This window comes from Artemia sp. Qi Xiang Cuo, chromosome 1 (assembly GCF_049724085.1).
Source record: "Artemia sp. Qi Xiang Cuo chromosome 1, ASM4972408v1, whole genome shotgun sequence".
NCBI classification, from domain to species: Eukaryota; Metazoa; Arthropoda; class Branchiopoda; order Anostraca; family Artemiidae; genus Artemia; species Artemia sp. Qi Xiang Cuo.
In genome coordinates, this window is record NC_142794.1 from 48500966 (window position 1) to 48515789 (window position 14824).

The 14824-nt window shown below is 34.0% G+C and overlaps 2 protein-coding genes across 4 annotated transcripts in view; one reads left to right on the forward strand and one right to left on the reverse strand.

Annotated features, from left to right (window-relative positions):
* The window catches only part of LOC148956414 (uncharacterized), a 68861-nt gene extending 58911 nt beyond the window's left edge, over nucleotides 1-9950 (forward strand). Inside the window, exon 6 of the mRNA XM_089108042.1 lies at nucleotides 9290-9950. Within this exon, the coding sequence (XP_088964168.1) occupies nucleotides 9290-9412 (123 nt within the window). The 3' untranslated portion in view covers nucleotides 9413-9950. The remainder of the gene's footprint in view (nucleotides 1-9289) is intronic.
* An 856-nt stretch (nucleotides 9951-10806) lies between these two features.
* The window catches only part of LOC148956415 (uncharacterized), a 31565-nt gene continuing 27547 nt past the window's right edge, over nucleotides 10807-14824 (reverse strand). For 2 of the 3 annotated variants that reach the window (XM_089108024.1, XM_089108016.1), the window contains exon 5: nucleotides 10820-13046. In XM_089108024.1, coding sequence (XP_088964150.1) covers nucleotides 11988-13046 — 1059 coding nt within the window. In that variant the 3' untranslated portion in view covers nucleotides 10820-11987. Of the gene's footprint in view, nucleotides 13047-14824 lie in introns of all 3 variants that reach the window. The other variant, XM_089108030.1, reaches the window with a different exon arrangement.

Here is a 14824-nt window from a genome sequence, read left to right on the forward strand (position 1 = left end):
CTCAAAGACGTTTCGTTCTTTTCACTGGCTTGAAATTGCATACAAACGAGCCAATCAGGTGTTATAATCCTTTTGTTTGCTCAAAATTTGACTAAGCAACTACGGGTGGGCTAGTTTATTGTGTATGTTATTGCTAAAGGCTGTTAAGATAATTAAATGTCTTCAAATTCAATGCTATAAGAAAAAAAAAGTTCTGGATATTTTTCTCAATTTGTAATTTACGCACTAACATCGAAATCAATAACAATTCTATTTCAACTTTCTCCAAGTCGATCAAATTAGTCTCTAAACGGTTCATGATAAAAAAAAATAGTTTGGGGCAAGAAAAAAAAACTAACATAATGTCGTGAAATCATTTTCAACACTCAGAGCAGGGGGGCGTTGGGATTGAATCATAGAGAAACAACGAATTTACTTTTTTTTAGAAATGTGACTCAAAGACATTTTGTTCTTTTCTCGGGTTTGAAATTGCATACAAATGAGCCAATCAGGTGTTACAATCCTTTTGTTTACTCAAAATTCAACAACGCAAGGACGGTTAGGCTAGTTTATTTTGCATGAAATTTCTAAACCAAATTAAGATGAAGATATGCCTTCAAAGCCAAGGATATAAGAAAAAAAAGTTCTGGATATTTTTGTCAATTTGTAGTTTACGCACTAATATCAATATCAGTAACGATTATATTTGAACTTTCTCCAAGTTGATCAAATTAGTCTCTAAATGGTTCATGATAAAAAAAAATAGTTTAGGGCAAGAAAAAAAAATAAAATAATGTCGTGAAATCATTTTCAACACTCAGAGCAGGGGGGCGTTGGGATTGAATCATAGAGAAACAACGAATTTTTTTTTTTTTTTAATGTGACTCAAAGACATTTCATTCTATTCACTGGCTTGAAATTGCATACAAACGATTCAATCAGGTGTTACAATCCTTTTGTTTGCTCAAAATTGGACAAAGCAACGACGATTTGGCTAGTTTATTTTGCATGATATTTCTAAAGCCAATTAAGATGAAAAAATGTCTTCAAAGTCAAAGCTATAAGAAAAAAAAGTTCTGAATATTTTTGTCAGTTTGTAGTTTACGCACTAATATCAATATCAGTAACGATTCTATTTTAACTTTCTCCAAGTTGATCAAATTAGTCTCTAAACGGTTCATGATAAAAAAAATAGATTGGGGCAAGAAAAAAACTAAAATAATGTCGTGAAATCATTTTCAACACTCAGAGCATGGGAGCGCTGGGATTTAATCATAGATAAACAAAGACTTTACTTTAAAAAAAAATGTGACTCAAAGACGTTTCGTTCTTTTCACTGGCTTGAAATTGCATACAGACGAGCCAATCAGATGTTACAATCCTTTTGATTGCTCAAAATTCTACAAAGCAACGACGGTTTGGCTAGTTTATTTTGCATGATATTTCTAAAGCCAATTAAGATGAAGAAATGTCTTCAAAGTCAAGGCTATGAGTAAAAAAAGTTCTGGATATTTTTGTCAGTTTGAAGTTTACGCACTAATATCAATATCAGTAACGATTCTATTTGAACTTTCTCCAAGGTGATAAAATTGGTCTCTAAACGGTTCATCATAAAAAAAAATAGTTTGGGGCAAGAAAAAAACATAAAATAATGTTGTAAAATCATTTTCAACTCGCCAAGAAGGGGAGCGCTAGGATTGAATCATTGGGAAACATTGAATTTACTTTTTTTTAAATTTGACTCAAAGATGTTTCGTTATTTTCAGTAACTTTAAATTGCATACAAACGTGCCAATCTGATGTTACAATCTTTTTGTTTGCTCAAAATTCGACAAAGCAACTATGGTTTGGCTAGTTTATTTTGCATGATATTTCTAAAGCCAATTAAGATGATTAAATGTCTTCAAAGTCAATGCTATAAGAAAAAAAAAGTTCTGGATATTTTTGTCAGTTTGTAGTTTACGCACTAATATCAATATCAGTAACGAATATATTTGAACTTTCTCCAAGTTGATCAAATTAGTCTCTAAATGGTTCATGATAAAAAAAATAGTTTGGGGCAAGAAAAAAAAACTAAAATAATGTCGTAAAATCATTTTCAACACTCAGAGCAGGGGGGCGTTGGTATTGAATCATAGAGAAACAATGAATTTACTTTTTTTTTTAAAACGTGACTCAAAGACGTTTTGTTCTTTTCACTGGCTTGAAATTGCATACAAACGAGCCAATCAGGTGTTACAATCCTTTTGTTTGCTCAGAATTTGACAAAGCAAAGACGGTTTGACTAGTTTATTTTGCATTATATTTCTAAAGTCAATTAAGATGAAGAAATGTCTTCAAAGTCAAGGCTATAAGAAAAAAAGTTCTGGATATTTTTGTCAGTTTGTAGTTTACGCACTAATATCAATATCAGTAACGATTCTATTTGAACTTTCTCCAAGTTGATCAAATTAGTCTCTAAATGGTTCATGATAAAAAAAAATAGTTTGGGGCAAGAAAAAAAAATAACATAATGTCGTGAAACCATTTTCAAAACTCAGAGCAGGGGGGCGTTGGGATTGAATCATAGAGAAACATCGAATTTACTTTTTTTTAAATGTGACTCAAAGACGTTTCGTTCTTTTCAATGGCTTCAAATTGCATACAAACGAATCAATCAGGTGTTACAATCCTTTTGTTTGCTCAAAATTCGACAAAGCAATGACAGTTAGGCTAGCTTAATTTGCATGATATTTCTAAAGCCAATTAAGATGAAGAAATGTCTTCCAAGTCAAGGCTATAAGAAAAAAAAAGTTCTGGATATTTTTGTCAGTTTGTAGTTTACGCACTAATATCAATATCAGTAACGATTCTATTTGAACTTTCTCCAAGTTGATCAAATTAGTCTCTAAACGGTTCATGATAAAAAAATAGTTTGGGGCAAGAAAAAAAAACTAAAATAATGTCGTGAAATCATTTTCAACACTCAGAGCATGGGAGCGTTGGGATTGAATCATAGACAAATAACGAATTTACTTTTTTTTTTTAAATGTGACTCAAAGACGTTTCGTTCTTTTCACTGGCTTGAAATTGCATACAAACGAGCCAATCAGGTGTTACAATCCTTTTGTTTGCTCAAAATTCGACAAAGCAACGATGGTTTGGCTAGTTTATTTTGCATGATATTTCTAAAGCCAATTAAGATGAAGAAATGTCTTCAAAGTCAAGGCTATGAGTAAAAAAAGTTCTGGATATTTTTGTCAGTTTGTAGTTTACACACTAATATCAATATCAGTAACAATTCTATTTTAACTTTCTCCAAGTTAATCAAATTGGTCTCTAAACAGTTCATGATAAAAAAAAACGGTTTGGGGCAAGAAAAAAAAACTAAAATAATGTCTTGAAATTATTTTCAACACTCAGAGAAGGGGGGCGCTTGGATTGAATCATAGAGAAACAACGAATTTACTTTTTTTAAAGTGACTCAAAGACGTTTCGTTCTTTTCACTGGCCTGAAATTGCATACACACGAGCCAATCAGGTGTTACAATCCTTTTGTTTGCTCAAAATTCGGCAAAGCGACGACAGTTAGGCTAGTTTATTTTGCATCACATTTCTAAAGTCAATTAAGATGAAGAAATGTCTTAAAAGTCAAGGCTATAAGAAAAAAAGTACTGGATATTTTCGTCAGTTTGTAGGTTACGCACTTATATCAATAACAGTAACGATTCTATTTGAACTTTCTCCAAGCTAATCAAATTGGTCTCTAAATGGTTCATGATAAAAAAATAGTTTGGGGCAAGAAAAAAAACTAAATTGATGTTGTAAAATCATTTTCAACACTCAAAGCAGGAGGTCGCTGGGATTGAATTATAGACACACAATGAATTTACTTTTTTTTTAAATTTTACTATAAGATGGTTCGTTCTTTTTACTGGCTTAAAACTGAACACAAACGGACCAATTAGGCTTTACAACCTTTTTGTTTGCTCAAATTTTAACAAAGTAATAACGGTTTGGCTAGTTTATTTTGCATGATATTTCTAAAGCCAATTAAGATGAAGAAATGTCTTCAAAATCAAGGCTATAAGAAAAAAAAAAGTTCTGGATATTTTTGTCAGTTTGTAGTTTACGCACTAATATCAATATCAGTGACGATTCTATTTGAACTTTCTCCAAGTTAATCAAATTGGTCTCTAAACGGTTCATGATAAAAAAAAAATAGTTTGGGACAAGAAAAAAAAATTAAAATAATGTCGTGAAATCATTTTCAACACTCAGAGCAGGGGGGCGCTGGGATTGAATCATAGTGAAACAACGAATTTACTTGTAAAAAAAAATGTGACTCAAAAAACAGTTTGGTTGAAAAACTTGGAGTTTAAACACACTTGTGTGGGGAATCCTCGCTCATACTGCTCACTTTTTTGCAATGTGTAGGAACCGGAGGGGAATCCCCGCTCGTTTGGAAAGGTACCAACGGGACACAAGCAAAACGTGTTTAATCATGCGTAGAAGTCCCATAGAATAACGAAAGGAGGAACATAGTGCTATAGAATAGCATGGGAGGGAACATAAACCCTTATAATAGCATGGGAGGGAACATAAACCCTTAGAATAGCATAGGAGGGAACATAAGCCCTTAGAATAGCATAGGACGGAACATGGTGCTATAGAACAGCATGGGAGGGAACATAAGCTCCTGGAATAGCATAGGAAGGAACATAATCCACCCAAATCCATAGGTACATGCTCTGGAAAGACGCCAAGGAACATAAGGCAAGCAAATCCATAAGTACATGCTGTGGAAATGTTTTTCCTATAGCTTCACGCAAATAGAATGGTAATTCCTGTAGGACCGGTAGAAATGTCTTCCTATAGGACCGGTAGAAATGTCTTCCTATAGGACCGGTAGTATTCAATAGATACATTCTACTCTTGTCAGGGTCATTTGTATCAGACACGGTATTAGCAATATCCTCATCTATGATATCAGGTAGATCATCTTCGTCTGCATCAATCTCTTGCTCTCTACTTGAGACTTCTTCAGAACTTGAGAGCATTGGTTACACAAAGGTGAAGGAGGTGACCAAAGCATGAAGATTTTTCAATCCCCTTAAGGTAGTAAGCTAAACGCAAGTACTTGGTAAAACTAAAAAAAAAACTAACAGAAAACAGGTAAAAAAAAATTACAGAAACGGAAAAAAACAGGTTAACAAAAAACAGAACAGAAACAGGTCTGACAAAAGCAGATGTCCTGTTTCTGTTCTTTGAAAAACAAAAACAGATTAGACAAAATAGAAACAGAAATAAAAACAGAAACAGTGCCGATACATAGTCAGATTTGCCTTATCTTGTACCGTTACAAAGATAAAATTAGACATACACCACTAAGTGGCGTATGTCTCTTTTTTAGCAGGTCTTGTAGCAATTCAGAATGACAGGTTTTTTTTATAAATAAAAAAATAAATACGTTTTTTAACTGAAAGTAAGGAGCAACATTAAAATTCAAAACGGACAGAAATTGTTCAGAATATGAAGGGATTGCCCCCTCCAAAATACCTCGCTCTTCACGCTGAAGTTTTTAGCACTTTATAAAAGTTTCCTATTCTAATTAAATGGCTCTGGTCTTCTTAAAAAATTTGGTACAAAAAGCCAAACTTTAGCTTCCCTGTAGGTAGTTACCCTTCCTAAGTTTCGGCTTTGTATTAACCCTAGACACTACTAGATGGTGATCTTTACTTTTAACATCTATAACAGCCCTCCTATATACCCTAGTATCTTGTATTGATCCTTCCAGTCTTCGGTTTGCAATAAGGCTAGCTGTCTTACCATCATGTGTATACAATTTTAACTTATGGGTCATTTTACGACCAAATACTGTGTTGGTTATAACTAGATGGTTATACCTACAAAATTGCAGCAGTCAGTAGTCATTACTGTTTTCTTTTCATACACCAAATTTACCTAGGGTAGGATACCATCTATCCCTATTTCTACTGACCTGGTCATTAAATCTCCTAATAAGAACACCATATTTCTACCTGGAAACCTGTCTATTTCTGTAGCTGAACTTCAAATTTATCTGAGTCACTACTATAATCCGCCAGTCAGTTCTACAGGGGCAAATACTACTATGATTGATACCCTGCACTTTTTAGTCATTAAATGAGCGACTAGTATTCAATTATTGCTACCTTCCTAAACAAGACTTAGCAGCTTCCTTATCAAACAGTTCGTGGTAACGAACTAAGTAAGGAGCGACCCGGCTCAATGGTAACCGAAACTCTAGAAAACGGGTTTTTGATACCAATAGATACATCAAAATAATCAGATTTCAATGCTGATTTCAAATATATAACTTTCATCAAGTTTAGTACTACCCATCAAAAGTTAAGTGCCTGAGAACATTTGGCTGATTTTCGAAAAAAGGGGGAAAGACCCCTAAAAGTTATAGAACCTTAATGAAAGTCACACCATCATATTCAGCGTATCGGAGAACCCTACTGTAGAGGTTTGAAGCTCCTATCTATAAAAATGTGGAATTTTGCATTTTTTGCCAGAAGAAAGATCACGGAAGCGTGTCTATTTGTTTTTTTTTTGTTGTTTTTTTCCCAGGGGTGATCGTATCGACCCAGTAATCCTAGAATATCGTGGGAGGACTCATTGGAACGAACATTAAAAGTTCTAGTGCCATTTATAAGTGACCAAAAAAATGGAGGGCAACTAGGCCCCCTCCCACGCTCATTTTTTTCCCAAAGTCACCTGACCAAAATTTTGAGATAGCCATTTTGTTCAGCATGGTTGAAAATATGAGAACTATGTCCTTTAGGATGACTTAATCCCCCGAAGTCTCCGGGGGGAGGGCTGAAAGTTATTAACTTTACCCAATGTTAACATATAGTATTGGTTATTAGGAAGTACACAGACATTTTCAGGGGGGATTTTTTCTGGTAGTAGGGGAGGGGGTGGGTCGGGGGTTATGTGGGAGGATCTTTCCATGAAGAAAGTTTTCATGGGGGAAGAGACATTGCTATGAAGGGGGCGCCGGATTTCCCAGCATTATTGAAAAAAAAGATCAGAAATTAAACATAAAAAAAAAGTTTTCCCACTGAAAATACGGAGTAACATCAAAACTTAAAACGAACAGAAAATATTACGTGTATGATTGGGTTCACCCCCTAGTCAATACTTCGCTCTTTAAGCCAGGGATTTTTTAGTACTTTCATAACAGCTATTTATTCTAATTAACGGCCTTTGTGATTAAGGGGTCATTTTTAAAGAATTGGAACAAAATTTGAACTTTAGCTTAAAGAGCGAGGTATTGACTAGGGGGCGAGCCCCCTAATATACTTATTAAAAATATATGAACATAGAAGTTCGTTACGCAAGTTAATTCGTAAGTTACGTATATTTATTACTAATAAAAACGTTCGTAAATAAAATTAAACAAGTTTCGAGAAAGCCATTTAACCAAATAAAAGTAAAATTAATATGCAAATTTTGTTTTAATTATTCATGTACGGTAAGCCAATATCAAAACCTGCATTAATTCAAAAACGTTCGAAAATTAAAAGAAAAAAACAAGTTTTTTAACTGAAAGTAAGGAACGACGTTATAACTTAAAACGAACAGAAATTATTCCGTATATGAAACACCAGTAAAAATTTCGATATGATAGTTTTTTTTTAATGTTGTAACATACGGAGTTGTAATTTTCATATTCTTTAAATCACTGAAATTACTTTGGCCTCAGGAAAATCAATGGTCCCAGAACCAGTGTAGGACGGGGACTAACATATCTTCTCAAGTCAACACAGAAGCGTTTAAACCGGCTTAGAACCGGACAGCAAGAAGTCCTTGGAATCATAGTTTGAATGGATGCTTTGTGCAATCCTGGGCCCATCTTGGTCACAACATGATTTTCAGCTCTTCAAACAGTTCGTGGCAACGAACTGTATAGTAAGAGCGACTCGTCTCAATAGTATCTACCAACAAGTCAGAATCTTGCAGAGACAATATCAAGCCTATTACCTGTGACTTACTATATATTCAAGCCCATAAATAGTATGCTACTACGAGAGGCAACCCATAGCGGATATATTAGCTAAGAAGAGGTTTTTCAACCCGAAAACGCCAATCAAAACAGACCAAACCAATTTTTTTTTTTAATCCTTTCAGTATCGTCAATAATTCTTCCTCAAAAAATAAATCTTCTTTCACATCCTTTCTCAAAATGTTCTGCCTATCTCTCTTTAACTCTTTACTTACCACTAATTATGACACCGTTCATATCTTTAACTGGGACAAGTCCAGGTTGACCACTCCCTCTCAATTTACAAAAAATCCAGTACAATATTATACTATTTTACCGTCTAGCTGCATCTTCTAGATGAATCAGAACCCAGTGCAAATGCTGTGGCGTTGACTAGGCTCTTCAATCTCTTCAATCCGTAGCGCGTTAGCCATCATCTTGCTCGGCGTGGAGCTTAGCTATGTTTACATCCCTTCACCCCGTTGAGGCGCTCTGACGGATTTCCTATACTACCCAAGGACGGGGGGCTAAGCTTTGCTTCCTAGAACTGTACTACCGCCTCAGAAATTTCCAGGCTTAGCTTGCCCCTTGCTCCCACCTAGAGTCAGCAATAAGTTTCAGGAAGGGGCTAAAAAGAGTTTTTAAAGGGATATAGAAATAGGGGGGGGGGGGACAAAACAAGTGAACAAATACAAAACATGGGCAGCACCGGTACCAAATAACAAAAGGGGAAAACCAGCGGGATATTGTGTTTGTTTATTCTGTAGTGAAGGGACAAAGATTTTTTTTTCATTTCTGGAAAGACCTGTCCCCTTCATTACAAAAAAAAAAAAAAAAAAAAAAAAAAAAAAAAAAAAAAAATCCAACCATAGTGTTAGAAGTGCCCAAAAAGGGATGGAAATGCCTTTAGCAGGGGCGTTAAAGTACAGACACTAATTATATTAGTAAATAATGAAACGTTGTAATTTGTGTCGTTCAACGTAAAATGCAATTGCTGATTTGAGTTCAAAAGTGCTTGCTTAAACTAATTTAATAGTAAAGAATATAATAGCAAAGAACTAATATAATAGTAAAGAATCAAACGTTGCAATTTGGGATGAAAATACAAAAAAAAGAGCCTATAACAAAAAGTACAGCTTTAAGACTCGATTATAGAAAAGTTACATCCAGTACATGGAATTTTTGAAAGTGCCTTGTTTTTAAACTGAACATTATAAATTAAAGATTAAAAAATGATATGAAATATTTCGGTTTGGTTAAAAATCTTGTCCGTCTCTTTAATCATTTTTCCATTTACAGGACTATTGCCTTCCACATAATCAAGCGAATTCCGATTGTGAAGCACTAGGAAACCATGGGAATACTTTAGCATTATCTGGTATTTTTTTAATTTCGTGTATTTCTATTATTAAAATGCTTTAGCTGAAGGTAGAGAAGTCAAAATTTAGGCTTCTAGACTTAGATTCAAAATAAATCACGTTTAAAAGTACATCGTCATCAAGTAGCTATTTAGTCATTGTCCCCTAAGAAGATATTTGTTTTCCAGAACAGACCAATTACTGCTTCTACAAGAAAGGGAAGAACTTCGATGTCTAATTATTAGTATATATTATCAATTTTCTATCATGCTATAATCAATAGAGCACATTACAATACAAAAAATATGTTGGCCTAAATCTATAATGGACACTTTGTAGTGAGCTAAAAGTATCTGAGTTTAACCAGGAGTTAACTAACCCTGTGGTCAATAAGCTTATTGCGATTGATTTTTATAATTTGTGTCCTTCAATAAAAAATGCAATTGATTTCTGTTTAAAAGCGCTTACTGAAAGTAATTTAAAATAATTTGAAATTAACAGAGAAATTTGAAAAAAATTGAAACAAACCGAAACAAATTTAAACTAATTATTTGCTTATAGTGGTTCAGAGCTCAATAAGCTGCAATTCCTATTTTTAAAGAATAAAAATTCTGGTATATTCATCTATAGCATAAGTTAACAATTTTTTTTATTTGTTTCAAAGGTTATATGATGTTGCAAAATTGTTTTGATTTTTTAGCAAGAAAATTATTTTGATGCTCAAACTCCGTTCAAAAGAGCAAAATAAACATTTATTCAGTAAGTTATTGCAATTACTTGCAATTATTTCTTTTGAACGCGGGTTAAGATAAAGAATTAGATGGTAACGGAGTGGAAAAGGTATACCAAGAACGACATTTTCGTCAAGGGGCTACTAGCTGTATTTTAATTGAATCAGATTCAATTTAGTTTATTACAAAAAAGAAACATCAACTAACTACATATTACCCCACAAAAAATTAACAAAAAACGTTTGGAGCAGAATGGCTACACACACGTAAATATTAAAAAAAAAATGTCTCACCGACCTATGATTTAATAGTAATAGTTACAGTAACGAAGATAATAATAATAACAATAATAAATAAACAAAAACCGAAAAACTATGAGCCCTTACGAAAAACATGACCCTTTAATTTACTTTTAAACAGCCCTCAATGCTCAGTCACCCAATTACTCCCCGGAATAGAGTTCCCTGAAAGCCTGGCAGGAAGTCAATCCTATTTGAACTTCTATGCGAAACAGCAAATTTGCCAGTCGACAAATTTCACGAGTCTGGAACAACCTACTGTCATTAAAGAATTCTGAAAAATTTTACTTTACGAGTCTGACCTGACTATCCCGAAATGAAATTAATGACTTTAAAATTATGCATAGTAAAGATTTAAAGTAGTTCATTAAACGATTACTATAAGATCTATAGCATATTAAGACATAATTATACTGTTTTATTATACAAAATATCATATAATTGAAAAGAACATAAACAAAAAACAAACAGGTTATCAGCTGATCTAGGTAAATATTAACCATGCCCTAGGAGGAGCATTAAACATCAACATATACAAGATATATAATTGACAAAATTTTATATTGAAACGATATCAAACTTCAACTAACACGTAGTAAATCATTCAAAGCACCAATCAAAATAAAAAAAACTCGTTTTCTTCAAAAATGCAATGATTAATTTTTCAATAAATAAACTTAATCAATTAACAAGACAGCAACTTCCTCTGGATTCTGTAACGGTTTTTAAGCAAGAAATATAACATATTCAAGCGTAAGATCACAACAGCCGCATGTTTCAAACTTTACAGGCAAGTTGGTTCTTTAGGAAGTAGATTATTTTCTCTATTTTTAAAAGTCACTATTGCTGTAAAAAAAATAAAAAAGCAAAAGATGGAAAATATTACCTAAACTCGAGGTCTAATATACAGATGAAAATCACACAAGGCGTAATTCCTCATCCTTATTATATTATGAAACAGTCATGGAGCTATTCAGTGATTCGTCTTGATAACGGTAAGTATAATGGTGTTTTTTTTTTGTTCTCAAGATTATTGCATAACAAATTCCTTCTCATTTATTTATCTATCTTAAGGTTAAGATGAATTTATGGATTTCTCAAGGTTATTGCTCAATCGTGGATATTGATTCTGCTTTGGCCTCCACATTGTTGGATATCCAGATCATGTAGTTCTTTTTGATGAGACAACTTTAATATTTGAAGGAAATTGCTTCCCACATTCTTTTAGGAGGCAATTGAAATTAAAAAAAATCATTAAACATAGACTTACTCCTCATTTAGAAATTACACTCCCAACCATTTTTTGTTTGGTACTTGCTATTCCTGGGTTTCATATTTAACTCACAGTGTCACAAAGGTTACTTGTCTGCTTGACTCTAATTTTATCAGACGTAATCTACCACAAAAAACACCAAAGTTTTACTTTAATGATCTTTTTGTTGTAAGTTTCTTATCAAATTATATGTGGGGTGGGGGCTTGAATGGGATTCAAGTTTGTATAATATAACATAAAATAAAGGTAGTTTAACAGCTTAGTTAAGAACCCTCAAAAATTATGATGATTGAATTTTTGTATTTAAGAAAAATCGTTTTATCGTGGCCAAATCTATCACTGTTTATCATCATCAGACGATGATGCCTCGTCACCAAGTATTTCCTCAGCTTGGAAGGTTCTAGAAGCAAATAAGCTCTTCGCTTCTTGCGCCACTCCGAAGAAAATGTCGCGAGATGCACTATGATAGTCTACAAGTTGAGCAGGAGGAAAATCTCTCTCTTTTTCAGTATCACTTTCCACGTTACAAACAAATTCTAAGCTTCCGTGTAAAATATCAGCAGAAATTTCTCCTTCATTCTTATTACATGGTGAAACAAGATATTCTTTCTGCTGGTCATTATCAATTTCTGCCTCTTGTTTTTCTCTACTTAAATCTTTCTGATATCTTTTCATCAGCGCTTTTGCCTCCCTTTCAGCCCAATCTTGAGCCTTATGCTTTAAAACATTTCGAAGCTCGGTTAAAAGCAGACTAGACTGCATTTTATGTTCCATAGCCAGTTTCTTGAATTCTTCTCTTGAAAAATACAATTCCTCATTTTTATCATCATCTTTGTCTTCATTCATATTGTAAGCTTCAAGCACTTCATCCTCATTCTCCTCAAAATATGGTCCATCAACTACATTTTCACCTTTTTTAGGCTCCTCTTCCAAGTAAAGAGATTTTAATTCCACTGATTTTGTAGGACTAGACACAACTGGTTTCTTTCTTATTTGTGTAAGCAGTGAATCTATAGTTAGAGTAATACTGTTTTTTTCCTCTTGGATTTTATTGATTAGGTCGTCTATGTCCAAAGATTCCTTTTCCTCTAGAATTAGCTGACCAGTTAAAAAACGCATAGCACTAAGATGTACTTCTATAGATTGAACAAGTAAACCTAACGGTTCTTTGACTTTCCTAAAGCCTTTCGAAACAGATTCGTCAGATTTCCAGGAAATATAATACTTGTAATGATTGCTTACTTCATTAAAACACGATCGGCTAACGTTCAAACAGGATAGAACAAGAGCTTCCAAAGAGGCTTGAACAACATTATCGTTTCTAGGCAGAAAAACTCCAAGTAAAATTTGCCGGATCAGTTGGGAGCAGAGAATACACCAAAAATTGAAAAGCTCCTAAAAAAAGTAGAATAAAATCATCACGTTATTGATTCAATTAAGACCTGTAGACATACCTGTACATGAGACGAATAATTCCTCCAAGAGCCATCTTCGGCCCCTTTCTTTACCTCAAAAAAACATTTTATAAAGACAGTTCTAGAGCAGGGGATAGAAAACTATTTTATCGTTGTGTGCAAAGACTGGGCAAATTAATCATAAAATTTCGTTTCACATGCAAATTTGGACTTGATATCTATTATTCCCTACTTTTTACTTATATTATTTATATTACATGACCTATGCACATGGCCTTACATGGACCATGTCTTTATATGTTCTATGTAGCAGTAATAGTATGCACATATTGCCTTTTGGCCAACTGAACATCCCCTTATTATGCCTTGGAAGTTTCAGTTCGATGCGGTGAGCCGTTCCAAAGATATTGCTGATACGCCCTTTTGGCAATCTGTATGCACATAGTACGTTCTGATTTAGTTCAACTTTGCCCTCAGCATTTCCTCAAATTTTCACTTCAATACTCTCAGCCTTGGTAGTACTCGCCACAGAAGCAGTAGCAGTAGCAGCAATGAGAAAATATTGCCTTTTTGGTCAATCGACCATCGCCCTAATCATTTCAGGAAGTTCCAATTTAATATAATCAGTTATTCCTGAGTTACACCCTTTTGAGAACCCGTATACAAATACCGTGTCTTAATTTAATTCAACACTCCCCTCAACATTCTCTAAAAAGTTCACCTGAACACCATTCGTGTTTTTGGACACTAAAGGTCAAACATGTCCACTTTTCTCAATATAAAATACTATATGTAAACAATAGGCGAATGGCATAACTTATAGCCCTTGCCCCGAGGGCTGTGGGGGAGGGGAGGGTTGATATCCCCAGAGACATAGTTACCTTTCAAATATTCCGAAAAAAAAAGCTATGTCAACATTTTGATTGGATGTATTAGGGGAATTGATGGGTGTCGGTAGGAGGATGACTCTCAAAAGAGCACTAGAGCTTTCAATTTCCAATCAAATGAGCTCCTTCAGAGGTTTCTACGACAACTCCAACTATACAAAGGGCCTTGGTGAAAAAAAATAATAAAACATTGTGCACACAGCGCTCTTTACTATTGCGCTGCCTATGATTTATTTGAAAGGTTGACAGTTGTACACCTTCTTTAAATCGGAGCCATACAAGAACTGACATTCTCTAATACCGAGTCTTCAGAAACTTTCCTAGGGCCCGACTCCTTCCTTCCCTAACCCCAAACATGTTATAACTCTTTCGAATCAGTGTCCTTCAGGGACATTCAGGGAAGGGAAAACATTGGTTATTCAACATTAAGTAAATAATCACGTTTAATCATTGTTGATTATCAATGGATAAATGTTTGATTTTTTGTTTTATTTAATTACATTTAATGTAACGACATAATAAACCCCGATCAGAAAGCTGACCTCTTAAACTTAGGTGACGAATAGTACGACATTAATTCTGTCAAAATTTCTATACCGAAGAAATGGAAGACATAAAGAGGAAAACCACGAAAAGAAAAGAAGCCCTGGGTAAGAAAACGAAGCACCTGGCAAGTGAGGCTAAGAATGCTACCCCAACAAGGGATAATACAAATATAAGACATTTTTTGTAAGCATTCCATCATCAAGCCTTTCATATTTCCTTCGTTAAATAAGGCTGACGATGTTTGGACAACTCCATTGTAATCTTGTCGCTCAATCTGTATTTTGTTTCTCAAATTAACGAATTTTAATAAATACCTGAAAATTTA